The following is an 18,481-nucleotide window of genomic DNA, read 5'->3' as shown; positions in this document are numbered from 1 at the left end:
CGTCGTCACTCTCATTTTCTTCAAATAAATGTACGTCTTCCTTACTTTCAGTATCAGATGGTGTAAATTTTAATGTTCTATTTCCCTTTTTTTTGATACCTTTGCTCTGTTTCATTTTTCGAGGCTTCTTGGTCATATTTCCTTTATCCTTCTTCTTCTCTTCAGCTTCTTCAAGTTTCTTTAAAACTTCAGAAGTTGTCAAGACTTCTCCGTAAGTGGACTGTCTCAAACGTGGGACGACTTTTCTTGGAAGAGCACTGGCAGCAACATCTAATGTAGTAGGATTTTTACATGCTTCCTGTAACTTTTGACTGAATATGTGAAGAATGCGATTCGGAGAATAGTGTTGGGGCTGTTGTAAATTCCAAGTTTTCTTCTCTGGAGTCATTACCGGTGGAGTCTTCTTTGGGTATGGTGCAGGAATAGGACCGTTCTGTTCTATAACAGATGTTCCCGGAATAGGCTCAATATGTTCATCAGAAGTTTGTAACCCCAAAGATACAGATTTAATGCTCTGCTTGTATTTTTTCAATTTAATAGGATCAAAGAACTCTTCAGGAAACATTGCAGAGTTTATGGGAAATATACCAGTAGTTTCAAACCCTGATATAATGTTTGCTGCTGTCATACCATCTCTCCAAACTTCGGCTAGTAGCTCCACAAATTTTTGTTTACTAAGCCTACCTGACGAATTGCCCATTTCGGACTTGCCATGGGCTACTAATATTTTGTCCCATTTAATTTTCACGGGGCCGAAAACACACTTGTCCAGAGGCTGTATCCTATCAGTCAAGTGACTGGGAAATCGGAAGAGTGATATGTTGTTTTGAATAGCTGCATGTACAATGCGAACGCTTACATGACTGCAGTGGCCGTCGAACAGTAGAATAGCTGCTTGATTAAGTTGGTTATGCCTAAGCCTGCGAACTTTCACATTGGGAATAAATAATGTCACAAACCAATGATAAAAGTGAGGCTCCTCCATCCATCCGTTTTTTGATGCTCCATATAACGTTCCTGGAAATGCTTTTTCAGATGTCCAACGTGCCTGGACCGCCCCTCCTTTGAACACAATAAATGGGGGAAGATAAGTTCCGTCTGCAGCAATGCAGGCCAATATTGTTGTCGACTCTCTTCCTGAACCACCCGAAACTCGACTCAGAGCTTTTCCTTTCTCGCCAATCGCTCTTATTCTGGAGGGATCACTACTAAATCCAGACTCGTCAGCATTGAAAACGAAATACGATTTATTTGGTTGGTCGACTGATGTTTCATTCATCAGATCATTAATCTTTTGATAAAAGTCGTAGACCACAAACGGATCTCTGGCGTCTTTTCGAATCTTTTGAAGATGCTCAGGCTTCTTGAATGACAAGTTTGGATGTCTCCTCATGAATCCCAAATACCAATCGTGTGAAGGTACGTTGTTTTTGAAAGGAGTTTTCAAATTCATCAATGTAACATATTCGCCGACAAAACTACATAACTCCTTCTCGTCAGCAGGCCAGCCCATTCGAGCACGAGCAATAAGACAATTTGCTAACGAATTCTCTACATCTGCAGGTAAAGCAGGCCGGCGCCCTGCTTTCAAAACAGTCATGGGATTTTTTCTACCTCTTATTCTATGGTAAATGACGGCAAGGGGTACATTGTAGGCCTGCTGTGCTTGCCTGAAAGTTTTATTTTTGTTCTTAACATCATTCACGGCATTAACGAGGTTTACATCAGAATATCTTTGATCATTTTTCTTTTTTCGTTAGTAGTTTCTCACCATCGTATTTCTGAAAGGAAAAGAAATTGTGTTTACAATTTCCCCAAAAAATTTGAAGTGTTCACAATTCCCCCAAAAATCCGTTTACTATTACTCCAACTTTATTTAACTTGGGGCAATTGTAAACACACGTGCACTGGTCACTCCGTGATATATAACCTCAAAATAAGGCAACGTGCCATTAGTTTAATTATAATCATTACGAATACATGATATAACACAACTTACCTGTATTAATTTCAATTTTTTTTTGTGACACAAAGCGATCAGTTCGAATCTGCTCAACAACTTTTTTATGCTGCAAAAAAGAAAATATTTTTTTCAGCTCGACCGGTAGCACTAACAATCGGTGTAAACAGACGAATACGGATGAAAGTTGCAGTGTCTCCGTCGCGGCTTGGCAACATTCGTAGGCGCCAAATTCAAATGTTATTAAACGTGTTTGCAATTGCCCTTGTTTACGTTTACCCCAACTAACCCTACTTTCTTGGTTTTTCTCATTTTGTCTTCCCGTTTGTCTTTCTGGCAAACATCAGTTAAAAGGGGAAGGGAGCCAGGCTTCAACCTGAAGAAAATCAAGATGGATTTCGGCTCATTTTGTCTTTAATCGAGAACCGCCTGCCCGGTACTGACGATGCCCAATAGGCTGAAACAGCTGTCTACCGGTGGCTCTTGAATTGAAATCAATATGGGAATGATCAGAAAGTATTTATATTTTTATATATATATATATATATATATATATATATATATATATATATATATATATTGTTATAGAAAAGACTCGAAATACATAACATCACGAAGGAATTCAGATACAAAAATACAGCAAGGACACCCTGTACATATATTGAAACCCACAGCTTTGACCGGAAACAAGCAAATAAGAGTGGGAAATTCAAATATTAACATTCTTACATTGAAACGCATCAAAATACGAAAAACTGATAACCGATATAGGTTAGAAAGAAATGTCAGATAAAATTAAATCAACATCTGTGATGAAAAAACGAAAAAGGCATGATAAACTAATTGTTATTATTTAGGATTGATGTAAAATTCAAAATTTATTATCGTGAATAACTTCCTTAGAAACTGACATGAAGTGATGCTTATGAAAAATATTTATATTTACATAAAAGGCAGGTTAACTATTGTTGTACGGAACTATAAGAAAAAAATGTATCTAAATTTAAGAGCCAATGTTAAATCAGTAGAATAGAAAATTTTCCTGAAAAAGAATTTGAAAATTTGTATATGTGAAAATTGATAGATGGTAACTAGGGGAACCAGATAGATTTTCAATTTTTTTATCAACAACGAGATTCTTCTTGAGGCAACAAAAGAGACGCCACGCTAAATTTTTCTCTCCATAAAATTTGAATTATAGAGTATATGAATTAAGAATTAAACAGAATAGTAGTGAATACTAATTAGTAATGATAAATTCAGTGAAAAAACCTACCTGTCCAGCCAAGTCGAGTAAGAAATCCATGAGTTCCAGCCTCACAGAAATATCACACCACACACACACACCAGCGTTGGAGGAAAGTAAGGTATTTACTTGAACCATTTATAAACAATATATGCATATATTAATGGAAAGACCTACGAACTGAATAAGACAATAAAAAGTACTTGAAATCAGAACCAGAAATTGGACTCTGCCGAATTACAGTGACCTGATATATATATATATATATATATATATATATATATATATATATATATATATATATATATATATATATATATATATATATATATATATATATATATATATATATATATATATATTTATATATATATATATATATATATATATATATATATTTATATATATATATATATATATATTTATATATATATATATATATATATATATATATATATATATATATATATATATATATATATATATACCGGGTGTCCCACATTTTATGTGACAGGCAATATCTGGTTTGTTGAAGGAGATACACAAAAATGTTTCATACAAAAGTTTTAGGAGTTCATGAGAGCTATATTTTGATATAATTTTTAAATATACAGGGTGTTTGGTGTAGGTGCTACAGACCAAAATTCTATTTTTTTTAAATAGAACGTCCTGTATATCATTACATATTCAGATGCTACGTTAAATTCTGATATCATTTCATGTTTGGTTTTTGAAATTCGGTTACGGCGTTGTTGAGTTATTGCTTAAAATGTAAAGTCTTGAGAACGACTATTATTTTCAAAAATATCTCATACAATTATTCTCTCTGCATCAGATCACATGAAAATTAGTCAAAATTTTGGGTGTTCGAAGTAATGGTTTCAATTTTGAGTTGTGGAATTCAGTCAGGAATCATTTTGAATATGAAACAATTGCGAAATTGAAAGAGGTGTATTCGAAAACAAATCTTTAATTAATAACAATGTAAATAATATAACTTGATAAATCATTTCATAAGAATGGTAGGTACCTAGAAATAAGTCATAAAAATTGTTCAAAGTGATGCCCATTAGATATTATACAGGCTTCGAAACGTCGAATCACTTCTCTCGTACAAGTCGCTCTTATAATATCAGGGGTAATATCACTGCACGCTAATCGAATTTTCATTTTCAGATCATCCACATTCAAAGGGGGAGTAGTGAAAACAATATCTTTTAAATAACCCCATAGGAAAAAATCAAGCGGTGATAAATCTGGGGAACGAGCCGGCCACCGAATTGGACCCTTATTACCAATCCATCTATTTCAGTACGTTCTATCCAGATATTCAGTAACAACCTGTGAATTGTGAGGAGGAGCACCATCTTGTTGCCACCAAATTCCTTGTCGTTCTGCTATGGGAATATCTTCCATCAACTGGATCAAATAATTTTCTAGAAAATGTATATATCGCAATCCATTGAGATTTTCATTGAAAAAGTAAGGTCCTATGATGCGGCCATTGAACAATCCACACCATACATTAATACCCCAAGTAGTTTGAAAATTACTTTCGCGGACCCAGTGGGGATTTTCTTGAGACCAATAGTGACTGTTATGTCGATTCACAACTCCATTATTGTGGAATCGCGATTCATCGCTCCACAAAATTTGACTGAATATGTTAGGACTTTCATGTAATATTACCTAAATACAAGCAATGAATTCAAGTCGTCGTTCAAAGTCCGTGGGTTTGAAACCTTGTACCAACTGAATTTTGGATATCGAATCGTAGAGGTGAGAATAATGATTTGTATTCAGTAGTAGTCTAGTTCAATTTAATAAAAGATATAGACTGGATTCGTGTACGAGTAAATAAGTTTTTTTGAAACTTTATATTTAAGGAAAAATGCAATAACTCAACAACGCCATAATCGAATTTCAAAAACCAAACATGAAATGATATCAGAATTTAACGTAGCATCTGAATATGTAATGATATACAGGGCGTTCTATTTTAAAAAATGGAATTTTGGTCTGTAGCACCTACACCAAATACCCTGTATATTTAAAAATTATATCAAAATATAGCTCTCATGAACTCCTAAAACTTTTGTATGAAACATTTTTGTGTATCTCCTTCAACAAACCAGATATTGCCTGTCACATAAAATGTGGGACACCCGGTATATATATATATATATATATATATATATATATATATATATATATATATATATATATATATATATATATATATATATATATTCTACTGCTTTCTAGATGTTCTTCAATATTAGAATCATGGATGTGAGCAAAACAATCTCTGGCAACCTTTAAAAATATATTACAGAAAGGACAGACGGTAGGTTGGTAAATGCATATCAAGGAGAGAAAACAAAAAATAAATACCTTTTCCTAATATACAAAATCAAGCTAAAGCTAGGCTTATAAAATAGTAACATTCAAGTACAATCTTAAAATCACGGAATCAATCAAACCATCTATTCGATGATGCAAATGTCATAATACACGCCGAAAACATATGCACAAATTTACAATTACACTTTGCTAAAAATATTCAAGTCAGCCCATCACTGTCGATAGCGAAAGTTTTTGTGGTAGCCCTTGTGGTGAAAGAGGCGCCGATGTCGGCCATTGCCGTTGTAGAAGGACTTGTAGTTCCCGGAGCCGTTGTTGTTGTGGCCCCAGTTCTTAGCATTGTGGTACTCCTGAAAAAAAACCGATGTATTTTTAGAATTAAAGTCATTAAACACAGCAACTAACTTTTTTCTCCAGGAAAAACAGCTCAACTGACAATTAGGGTATTTTTCTTTGAAGAGAGCATATTTGAATTGATTCAGTAACTTATCAGGGAATGAGAATTAATTTTCATTAGAGACATACTGTTGATCTGGATCGAATCGTTTTCAGAAAATGAAGTGATTTCAGTTAAAATCGAAAATGAATCATCAGGCAGGCAATTTGTTCCGTTTGGGGTTCCACAAGGCACTGTTCTGGGGTCAATACGCTATTCGTTAATGATTTTCCCAGATATATCTGCAGGGGAGAAGTTACTGTTTTTGTATATGACACCACCATCAATATACGCACATACAGGGACGTGTAAAAGTCCGGAATAAAATTAATATCTTTTTAACAAGTATTTTAGGGAAAAAACGCTGAAACACGTCAGTTGATTTCACGTTTTAGGCAATTTCTGGCAATGAAATGAAATATTTTTTTCGACCCGTTAGCTGCAACCCTCTCCAACTTTTTTTCAAATGCTATATCGTGTATGGGCTCATTGAAAAGCGCGTAAAAATGAAATCTGACCCTTTATTTTTTTTACTCATGCGGTTACCACGAAATGAGAAAAAACTCTTTTGAAACCAAAAATGTTTGAAATACCTTCTTAGTGCTATCTACGGGTGAATCGACGTTGCAAAAAAACAAATAAGTGGTGATGATACACATTGCTCCAGTACCTACCAGTACCTACTTTCTAAACACACAACGCTCATGTATAGATACACAACGCGTATAGATATACACACAACGCATATATACATAGAACGCATACACACAACGCGTATATACACAACGTGTATGTACACACAACATGTGCATGTATATACACACAGCGTATATATACATACGTATGTATATATACAACGTATATATACACCCCATGCGTGTGTGTGTGTGTGTATGCACATAACGCGTATATACACAACGCGTGTATATGCACACAACGCGTAAACATACACATACAATGTACATACATATACAATGCATATATGTACACGACGCGTATATGTACACGACGCGTATATGTACACCACGCGTATATGTACACCACGCGTATATGTACACGACGCGTATATATACACGACGCGTATATATACACCACGCGTCTATGTACACGACGCGTATATGTACACTACATGTATATGTACACAACAGAACACATATATGTGCACAAAGTGTATAAGTACACAACGAGTAAATGTTCACAGTGTGTATATATAAACAGTGTGTATATATAAACAGCGTGTATATACACAACAGGTATATACAGGAAATACATGAAATTGATCCAGAATTTCATTCATTTTATTTACATTTTGTTTGTTGTGCACTGATTTCTTTCAGCTGTACTTCTCAACCAAAGAAATAAATATCATAGATAATGGCAATTCCAATAACCCTGTTTCACAATATAAAAATTGCATAGATATATATATATATATATATACAAATAGAGATTTAATCGAGTGTGCATGATATAAATCAAAAATTATATATATATTATATATATATATATATATATATATATATATATATATATATATATATATATATATATATATATATATATATATATATATATATATATATATCAATAAAAATAAAAAAATAAATAAATATCAAACTGACTTTTTAATGTAAGTATTTATTTTCAATTTATTAATTTATTATTGCTTTATACTTATACTTAGATTATGTATTATATTTTTAATGAACTTTTGTACATCAAGGTAACCCAAATAAATAGAACACTATTACATACTATAAAAGTTTTTTCAATTTAGGCAGTTTTAATTCAACGTTGATTCAGTACCTCACGTTACCTTTTACCTTAAAGATTTATAAGCCTTCCATGATACGCTTCAATTAATTCAAGTACTTCGGGACAATCACGGTTTAAATAAGCGCATGCACTCATATCCGAATACGAACCTGCACAGGGTTATATCCGGGATTCGACTTATAGCCTGCGCTGCCAGTCTTCTGGTGCTTCGTCCTGCCCTGGTCCGAGCTGTCGGCCAGAGCCCGCTTCCTTTCTTCGCGCCGCTCAGTATGCACCTCCTTGTCGAGCTGCGAACGGGTGCCGTTCCAGGAGGACACGGGGGCCGAGTACCCGCCGTGGGACATCTTGAACAGATCGTTCACGACAGCGCTCTTGCCGTTCTGCTGTTGCTGCTGCGCCGTCCCCGCGGGTTCATTTTTCGCGGCGCCGTCCCAACTCCTGGCGTCAGATGTCAGTTCTTGTCCGACGTCCGTCGAAGAAGTCACTTGCCACTCACCGACAGCCGCTTTCGTTGACACCCTTGACTCTACCTGCCGGATTGAAATATCAATTGTCAAATATGTTCTACAATAATAACCTCTCATATTAACCTCGATATCTTGAGTTTTTTTTTGTCGGAAGGAAAATTAAATTTGTGTGAGTAACTTTGCGTCATTAATTTTAAAGCTGCCTTGTGATGCACTGATTGGAACCTTTGATGTGTAAAGGAGTTGTATCCCAACACCAAAACTTTTTTTTAACAACTCGATACGTGTTTCAATCACCAATTTATCATCTTCAAGAGAAAAATTAAACTAAATCTACATACAATGTTGTCCTTATTTATATCATGAGTAGATTACCAAAGCCGATTCTGGGACACCAGCCAATGAGAGCGCGGTATAGTTTGGTGTTGCGCAGTTACGCTTTGCGCAGTATGGCTTGGTTCGGCGTACTCTGTATCAGTTTTGCTCGAATCGTTATCTTTCAAACCGCGATAACGCTGCTAGATTCTCAACCGTACGCGTGACCTTGAAAGATAACGATTCGAGCGAAACTGATACATAGTACGCCGAACCAAGCCATACTGCGCAAAGCGTAACTGCGCAACAAACTATGCGGTTCTAAACCAATACCATTTAGAGTGAAACATACTATAATAGATTGGATTTTTTTTTTTCATCTAGCTGATAATTATAGTGGGTACATATGTATGATGTTATTTTGTAAAAATAGACAATGCCCTGAATAAATAAATAAATAAACCATCTAAATTATAGATAAATATAAATACCTCGTTTGGAGACTGATTCGAATCATCCGATGAGCTCAAGTCGTCCGACTCGTACGGTACCAGAGACTTGGTGACAGACGACGAAAGCGGAGACTTGTTAGGAGTCGAATCGGGGCTGGACAGACTGGATATGCTCGTTGATATGTTGGGCGACGAGACGGTAGAAGGATTTTTGTTCTGTGGTTTGTTCGTCGACTTTGACTCAATTGAAGTCGAACAAGTGTCAGCGTCTGGAAAATAATTCATTTTACCCCCTAATCCTGTTAATAGAAATGAAATGTCTGATCTATCCTGCTCTGTACGATTTTTGTATTTGATGATGATGAAAACAATCATCCATGAGCACATGACAGTTCTTCTAAATCAAATCACCTTTTGAGCTTGTCAATTCCTTTTTATAGGAACAATTCAAGAAAAAGAAAAGCAAATGAAACAAAAATATGAGGGGAAAATGAAGAGAGAAGAGACATATATAAGAAGAGAGACGAAATAAAGAAGAAGGAATAATAGAAAACTGAAAAAAGCGATAAACGTGAGAAGGAAACAAGAGAAGGAAAAACGATAAAAAGAAATGAAAATATATGGAGAAAATGAAGAGAGAGGAAACATATATGACAGGAGAAACAAAATAAAGAAGAAGGAAAGGTAGAAAACTGAATAATGCGATGAAAGATGGGAGATAAACTATGGAAATGAAAGAAGTAAAGGAATAGTAAAATATAGAATTATAGAGAAAAGAGAAAGATAAAAAAAGCTAAGAGAAAGAGAAAAGAGAAGGAAGAGAAAGAGAAAAGAAAGGGAAGAGAAAGAGAAGAGAAAGGGATGAGAAAGAGAGGAGAGAGAAGAGAGAAAAAGAGATAATGTGAACAATTTAATAATTCATACTAGTGTATGATCTGAAATCAATATACCATTGTGTGAATAGCTGAATAGTAATACAAGAGAAGGAAGAACAAAAGAAAAAATTCAAGAGGAAGGAGAGGTAGAAAAAAAAACGAATATATGAGGAGAAAATGAAGAGAGGATGAGAAAAAAATTATGAAAGATGAAAAAAGTTGAGGAATAATAAAATAGAGAGAATGGAGAAAAGAGTTATAAGAGGGAAGATCAAGAGGAGAAGAGAAAGAGGAGAGAATAGAAAGAGGAGAGAAAAGAGGGAAGAGAAGAGTCAAAAAAACCAAAAGTAAACAGTTTGATCATCCACGCTAGTGTCTGATCTGAATGATACAATGAAAGATGAGAAAGAAAATATGGAAGATGAAAAAAGGTAAAAGAATAATAAAAAAGAGAAGGAAGAAAAGAGTTCACACTAATGACTGATCTGAAATCAACATGCATCTACAATTATTGATAAACTGAATAGTAAAGTCTGCCACAAGCTTCTTAAAATAAAATTATCGTTAATACTAATTAAGGTGATCTGAAGATTATGGAAGGATTTGACGTAAATGTTAACAACTTATGAAGAAGAGGAAAACGATGCATTTGCATGTAACAAGTAACACGGTCAAGGTAGGTTTCAACTGTCAGATATTAGTCAGGAAAGTTCAAAATTAGAAACACCAAAAGTTTCAAATGCAATAATTTTATTGAAAAAATAAAGTTAGCATCACATGCTAACTCAAACTCGATACTGAAATATTTACAGTGGTTGAGTTATTAAAGTTTAATTGTACTTCTTATCAACTGCCTTGAGAATTTTGGTGGTTCCGAAGAGTTATTTACAGAAACATTTGAAAACAAATCTTTACAGCCATAATGAAAACTTATTTTGCAACTTGATTTAGACAATAATGCTTAATTCTTTTTACATTATAAACGTGCATCTTGTAATTCATTTAATAATAGACAAATAGACAACCCTTTGAAAAACTAGATGGTGTTCGGTCGGATAAATATTCAGTTGATGTTGGAGTTGCGCAAGGTTCATATACGCTGTCTTTTCAAAAAATAAGACGAGTGTTGATTTTTCTCAAAAAATATTTATTTATTCAAGCTTCCCCAGGGATTGTTTTTATGTCCTCAATCTTTGCAAAACGCAGTCCTTTCATGGATCTCATCAATCTTGGGGACAGAAAAAAGTAGCAGGGTGCCAAATCTGGTGAATACGGTGACTTAGGCACAAGTGCGGTGTTGTTTTCAGTCAAAAATCAGGAACAAGCCATGACTATTCTCCGTATTTTTGAATAGTCCGCAAATTTTATAACCCAATTCGGTAGTTTTTTCGACAATATGAGTGGAGCATTTGCTGATGTTACTTTACTGCAGTTGAGAATGAACTGAAGAGAATTAAATACATTTTGAATATTTTACTAACAAATTCCAATTTTGAAAGGTATTCCAACTTGAACGGACAGTTGCCCCTTTTTTGACAAGCTACATATTTATTCAACCTGCGAAAAATCCCCATTCCCACTTCTAGTAATTCATTCAACATAATAATGGCATATCATAGATGGAGAAGTCACCTTTCAATTTCTTGTTCTTCCTCTGTTCGGTGTCGGACTCATTTTCGCTGGCCGAAGTCGACAGGCTGTCGTCGGAGCCTCTTTTGGAGCTGGTCACGTTGTTGCCGTTGAGCTTCTCCGAATGGTCCGGAGGCAGTTCGGGTCCATACACCTTGTCACTGGTGAAACTGATGCCGTTCGTTATCGCTTTGGAGACGCTCGGGTTGCTGGTGGACGCCAGACGGACAGTCTCGGGCGTAGGGGGAGGGGGTACTTTGGGGATTTTAGAGGACGAGACGGAGGATGCAGCGGGGGTTGCTCGCTGAGTGTAGGGGGATGATTCCAGCTCGTACAGCATGATGTACGCGTTGGTGTTGAACACAACTTGGTGAGAGATCGGTCGAACCTGTAAAAATAATCATAACGTCACAAAATTGGTAAATTACCCGATAAATAGTCAGAGTCAGAGATGCTTTATTGTCATGAAAGTTTAGGTTATGTTGACAAAGCAGGCTTAAGAACTAAAATAATCTGAAACATTAACATAAAGGTCAAGAATTTAAAACAAGATATTAATATGGCTTAAGCACACTTCAAAAAGTTTATTTTTGAAGAGTCTGTGATGAAAAATTTTATAGTAGTAGTAGTAGTTTATTTGACCAGATTATGTAGTTTATACATTTATGGCAAATCACAGCAAATTCACAGTCATATTAAAATTTAAATATATATATATATATATATATATATATATATATATATATATATATATATATATATATATATATATATATATATATATTTACATGCCGTTTAGAAACTTGAAGAATTTTCATGGCCTGCTGAGATATTTGGGAAAAACGAGAATTTGACGATATCAATTTTATTTTTTTCAGACTTTATTTGAAGAGATATCAAAAAACGAATAACACTTTTTCATTGGCACTTTCAAGGTACTACACGATGGTATTTTTAGTTTTTATATCCGACGTTTCGTTTTCAAAAAACCATCAACTTTATTTTTTTAAATAGCCCGAAAAAAGTACACCCTGTATCTGATTCCATTTTTTATTACAAATTCAACGATGTAACACATGCCATTGTTTTCTTTTTATACTGGGAAAACCTAAACATGCATAAATTCAAAAGTCATAATTCACTTATCGAGGAACAAATACAAATCAAAACACAACAAGACCTAATATTCAATATACTTCACAAAACAAAACACATTCCTAGAAACAATGAACCTAGAGAAACACCACACAGGATATTACTTGGTGGCAAATTTAAAATAAAATAACATGACGCCACTCTAAATTCATTAAGGCGGACCACCCAAGATGGCGAACTAGGTAACCCATGACATGGGTAAGAAATGAAAGGACTTCCTGAATAGAACGGTAAATATAAAACGATTCAACTCTAAATCAAATATGAGGGACAGCCACAGAAGCAGAGAAAAGAATATTTTCATCGATTACTAAAAAATAAAGAATTAGTCAAAAACATTTTATAATTATGTGTATACGCGTTTTTGATAGCAGGCTGTGCTATCCTCCTCAATGCTCTACTCAAACTGAACGTTTTATCTTCTTGTTTGTTCATTTATACTGTTAGAATGCCTTAGTGCAGGTATTTGTCCTCTCCTTTCATCTGAATGTCTCTTTAAATTTGCCACCAAGTAATATCCTGTGTGGTGTTTCTCTAGGTTCATTGTTTCTAGGAATGTGTTTTGTTTTGTGAAGTATATTGAATATTAGGTCTTGTTGTGTTTTGATTTGTATTTGTTCCTCGATAAGTGAATTATGACTTTTGAATTTATGCATGTTTAGGTTTTCCCAGATGTCCATAGGGTTTCCTTTATTGACTTGTTTTATGAGTTTGATGTTTTCTTGTAGGGGAAAGTTATTTCTGTTTTGTGTTCGGGTTGTAAGTGATGTTGATGTTCAAGAGTTGGAAGATGTTTGTTAATTTTTTGCTTTGGTGACCTTTGTATGTGAACGCAGTCCATCGTTGTGTTGTTTTATCTGTTGGAGTAGTTTGATCCTTGTTCTGTATATTTAGTTTGATTCTATTTTTTAATTAATCTATTGTCCTTTGGGTGTACCAGTTCTCGTTTGCTATTTGGTATATAATTTTCTTTGCCTTGTTCAGAGCATCATTGGAACGTGATATCCTTTGCATTCTGTATATGAATAATAATAATATCTTTATTTATTTGAAATAGGAAACCTAATATACATAACTATAAGTGTAATAATAACACTAGTACAATGAAATATAAAAAAATGTATGTAATGTATCAGCCATTTTGTGTGATATACAAATTTACACACATATATAAAGTGAAGAAGTTATCAGTGAACGGCTAAATAAAAAATAGAAAATGTTGAAAGAAAATAGGAAACATCCTTTCAAATATTTTTTGATTAAATATTCATATCTATTTCTTTTTTAATTATGAGGAACTGAATCGTATATATCGAAAAGAGTTCGTTTGAAGACGGTATTGTTATAGAAATGATGCTCACCATACTGTCATCAAACTGGTAGAAATTACCAGAGGGTGCCTGAGCGACTGCAGTATAGTGTCCACAACTAACAGTGGGGCCCATGTGGGTCACGATGGAAACCAGTCTATAGATGAGAGGTACGTTAGGGCGCTGCCTCGAGTACCTCGTCAGATCTAATCTCTCTCTGAACATTATTGGTTTGGCTATCTTATTGTTGCTGATTGAGAATCTCTTCAGCTGGATGCACAGCACCATGGGGGCCCTTTCCAAAGAAAATTGTTTTGTAGCTTGTACCTGAAACGAATCGTTTGTTTATAAATCAATTTTTTCATCGACAGAAAGCAAAACCATTTTGATTATTCACTAGTCTAGTTTCTTAAGTAACGGAGTAATAAATCGATTTCAAGTGTCTAATTCATAGGCGTAGAGAAACAAGTCAGGAAAAAATGAAAAATTAAGTTGAGTTCAATTCATGAGTTCTTCAAATTCACTTCGAAAAGTATTCAAATTGATGTTTCAAATGTTGGGTTTTAATTTTTAAAGGGATTTGTTTCTAATTCACATATTGGGAACAGCGCCTAGAATGCTAGATCAGAGTTCAGGGTAGTAATATGCTAGAAGAAGTGGAATCATGTCAATAGTGTCAAATTAAGGCAAAATATAAATTATAGTTCAATACCACTTCCACTAGTCACATAAACAACAGTTGTTTTGTTATTTATTTATATAGAGGAAGATAGGTTAGGTGCACAAAATATCATATGTCACAGAATATCTCGGAACTTGGAACATAAGTAAACAGAACAGCACGCCTCTGAAATATGTCATCTTTGTTTGTCTCATAGAGGTAACAGATTAATTGTCCTTTATTAGCTATAACCGATGTTGCCAAATAGAAACGAATCCCTTCAAATGTTGTATGTATTATTTCATTCCTCTTTTTTAAGTATTTAAATAATTTTTTAAAGGAAAAGGTTGAAATGATAAGTTTAAAATGCGTTTTTTTTAGAGCTCTTTTATGAAAACTACTTGATTTTCGTCAGGAGGAACATTCCCCATTGTAAATATCAAATAATAGACAAATAATTTGCAATAAAATAATATTGCGACTATAAACTAAGATGTAAGCTATCCTATCTTTCAAGTTGGATCAAACTGCACACGATGTGCAAATTTGATTTAAATTGGTTAAGTAGTTTAGGAGTACATCGCAGACAAACGTGACACGTAATTTTATATATATTAGAAAATAATGAACATTTGCAAGTACTTTCAAAAGAAAAAATATACATAGATATCTGTAGATTGTTGGAAAATTTATTATCTGGGCTTAACTTGGTACAATGAAAGATATGCCAATGAAAAGATGTGGCAAGACAAAAATATTACAATTCCGAGTCAAGCATTTTAAAAGGCCGGCTAACCGGACCGTAGTCACCTTCTGGAAAAAGAAAGTGATTGATTACCCACATTGGGAGTATAGAGCTTGGTTTATTGATGTTCCAAAAAAACTTTTATTGTCCAAACAGGACACAATATACAATTTTTCTCACAGCCATTACTTTTCTCTATGAGAAGTGTGAATGATACTTTGGTATCAAAGAAATGCAGCTGTCTGCTTTTTGAGTAAATGATCGTTTATCAAACTGTGGTCAATTATTTTTGTTTCAAAAGGTGGTATATTCACATTTACTTCAATTGAAGTGACTAGTTGTCATAATCTAGGTCACAATTATGGAATGTATGTATAAGTTTTTTGCATGAAACTTCTCTGTATAAATTCTTAACAAGCAATTCAACATTCCAATTATTTACTTTTTAAGGAAAAGGTATTTCAAACCTACTTACTTTCTTCTGACATGATTCGCAGTGATAGGTCTCGTCATCCAGTTTTTCTCTAGCGAAATACAACTCCAGTGCTTCGTCCAGAGTATGCGCTTTCCGAATATCCAGTAGCAAGTCCTGAAAATGCTGGAACGTAGTGCTGACATGGCCGCATTTCAAACACCGCACGGCTGATCTCAGATACCCTCCCAGTATTTGATTGAGAGGCGTCGTTTCTTTGATCTTAGAATCAAACTGGGAGGAATCTTTGAAACGGCTGAGGTATGCCTTTTCCATAGCTTCCACCAAGTGCCGGAGGAACTCGTGGGCATCCTCTTGCCTGCCGGGGATCATGTTTCGACACACCAGTCGAAGTCTGTTATAAATTAAAACTGGACGGATTGTATTTGAGCTACGTTGTTGGGCGTCTATTAGAGTTTTCCGCATGGCACATATTATGCACAAGCCACCTGAAACATTCAAAACAGTATTAATATAACTGTTGAACTGTCAATTGAAAAAAAACCTCAATTAACAGGAAAATAATTTCTCCTACTTAATGAGATGAGACAATAATCTAAAGAACGTGTAACCGCAAATAATGATTCATATAAAGAAAGTAAAAATTGAGGTGACCACCTGTATTTTCTAACGTAGGAGCTCGATGCAAACTAGCGAGTAAAATTTGTGATGAAAATTATATTGAAAAAAATAGAAAATATTGTGACAACAATTATAAAATACTTTTGCAACTTCATGAACAATAAAAGAAAAAGTATGGCTTGCCAGATACCACATTCTAAATAAATAGTTTTGAAAAAGATCAAAGGAATTTCATTATTCTACTCCCAATGTTAAAGATACTCAGTGAAATACATAGCACGTTCTACATAGCTCGTTCTGTTAGTTCGGAGGTATCACAAGGAAGCCACTTGGAGCCATAGTAATTCAATACAGTTCCTTGGATTCAAAGAATGTGCGTGCACTTTTGGGGGTTACCGATAGATAAATAAATAAAGATTGTACTAACCTGAATCTTGACACTGCGCTAAGTGTTCCTTATCGGACATGAGCCAATTGGCCAAGGCCGGCACATGAAAGAGAGCTTGTAACGTAGAATTGAGGTAGCATGTGTTCCCCATATTAACCATCCCTGCGCCAACAGACCAGTCACAGTTATTCCACCCGAGCTGGACGGCATCTAAAGGATACAGTTCCCGCTTGGACAACTTGAGGGATTCGTCAGCACCCATACCTTCTTCTGGTTTACTGTGGATTGAAGAAAGAGTGTTGTGGGGCGAAGTTTGAGATTGAATGAGTACGTACCTGGCAGACTGTGTCTCAGAACTTTTCAATACTATGTATTTTGATTTCAGTTTGTCTAGAACGGTACTCTGGTAGCTTCCGCCGCTCTCGAATTCGATGTTGGCCAGTAATGCCTTTTTCGTGCTTCCCGCTAATTGCGTGTCCAATACATTTTCAGCCGATTCTTTTTTGGAAAGAGCGGTTCGAAGGGCTGCGTTAACGGGTTCCAGAATCGAAGCCGGCATTTCTTAAAAATTATCGCGTGTGAGTTCACCAGATACTCCTCGTTGAGCTATCACTTATTCTAATGAGAAGTTATGCTACCTCCTTTGCTTTTCGAATAATCGCATACCTGCAACTACAATCTCTTCATTGATGACACGAAACGAAGAAATACACTATTGAAAATCGATTGCATCAACACTTCTGTTCAATAAACACGCAAAATCTTCGACAGATTCCACTTTACACAAATATCATGCCAAATTAAACAATATTGTCTAACATCAATGCATGGCACAGGTTCACTCGCCCCAAACTAACGAATAACGACAGTTGCCGAATATTTAACGATAATGAAGGACCATTTTGTCAGTGTTGCCAACAAACACATTAGTCGGAAACTTGAAAAGTTTTATACAAATCCACTTCAATCTATTGTCCTAAAGGAACAATCAGTTCAGGCCAGTCTCAACTCCCTACACTGTTGGTTAATGGACTGACACCTGGCTAATACCACGAAGGGCGTTGGATTATACCCGACAGGTACTTATATATAAGTATACTGTACCTGTATATACTGTGCGACAAGTGTCAGTGAGACGAGACTTGTCTGAACGAATTAATATTTCAGGTAATTTGATTTACAGCCAGTCTTCATGTATGTCCCCTTACCCTATATGAAACATGAATTTTGCATATGCTGCAACAGAATATGCTGTTGGCGTTATTACTGCCGCAATAGATTTTCAATTATTGGAACCCAATTGCAGCCCGGTTTCGGGATGTTTGGCCACTCGTCAGTGCAAGGTAGTGTTTTTCATCATCATATCATGTTGATGATGTCCGATAATTGAAAATCGAATTTCCTTAGAGTATCATTTCCCGAACTAGGCTGAAGCGGACAACAAATAATAAATTTGTCATCGCCCCATCTGACTATGAACGAGGTAACCAACCCCATATTCGAAATCTGCCCAATTCCTCATATGGTTAGTTACCTCGTTCACAGGCAGATGGGGCGATAACAAATCTGTTGTTTGTTGTTCGCTTCAGCTTAGTTCGAGGAATGATACTCTGAAGGAATTCGATTTTCAATTATGAAAATCATCGAC

The 18,481-nt window shown here is 35.0% G+C and overlaps 1 protein-coding gene across 2 annotated transcripts; it reads right to left on the bottom strand.

Annotated features, from left to right (window-relative positions):
- Positions 1 to 5,519: 5,519 nt before the first annotated feature.
- Positions 5,520 to 17,713, bottom strand: scny (ubiquitin specific peptidase 36). Of its 2 annotated transcripts, XM_074172203.1 has the most exons (8): positions 17,169 to 17,712; positions 16,873 to 17,111; positions 15,867 to 16,312; positions 14,037 to 14,312; positions 11,524 to 11,908; positions 9,056 to 9,285; positions 7,932 to 8,312; positions 5,520 to 5,920 (listed from the first exon to the last, which is right to left on the bottom strand). In XM_074172203.1, the coding sequence occupies exons 1-8, from the start codon at positions 17,390 to 17,392 to the stop codon at positions 5,783 to 5,785; spliced, it is 2,319 nt and encodes a 772-aa protein (XP_074028304.1). In that variant the 5' UTR covers positions 17,393 to 17,712; the 3' UTR covers positions 5,520 to 5,782. The 2 variants fall into 2 exon arrangements, with proteins under 2 accessions (XP_074028304.1, XP_074028302.1); XM_074172201.1 differs by having other exon boundaries at positions 16,873 to 17,713.
- Between the last annotated feature and the right edge of the window lie 768 nt (positions 17,714 to 18,481).

The sequence above is a fragment of the Leptinotarsa decemlineata genome, unplaced genomic scaffold (assembly GCF_025532065.1).
Source record: "Leptinotarsa decemlineata unplaced genomic scaffold, Ldec_3_MD MMD2_P_RNA_scaffold_12, whole genome shotgun sequence".
Classification (NCBI taxonomy): domain Eukaryota; kingdom Metazoa; phylum Arthropoda; class Insecta; order Coleoptera; family Chrysomelidae; genus Leptinotarsa; species Leptinotarsa decemlineata.
Note: the sequence above shows the minus strand (reverse complement) of the source record. Positions and strands in the feature narration are given on the sequence as shown.

Bases quoted from the DNA above. Each gene is read 5' to 3' on its own strand.
- scny (XM_074172201.1), bottom strand. From the start codon at position 17,392: ATGCCGGCTTCGATTCTGGAACCCGTTAACGCAGCCCTTCGAACCGCT. The intron at 16,313-16,872 runs GTTAGTACAATC...TGAATGTTTCAG, and splicing joins AGCGCAGTGTCAAGATTCAG to GTGGCTTGTGCATAATATGT. The intron at 9,286-11,523 runs GTGACTTCTCCA...ATTATTTTCCAG, and splicing joins GAAGAACAAGAAATTGAAAG to ACGCTGACACTTGTTCGACT.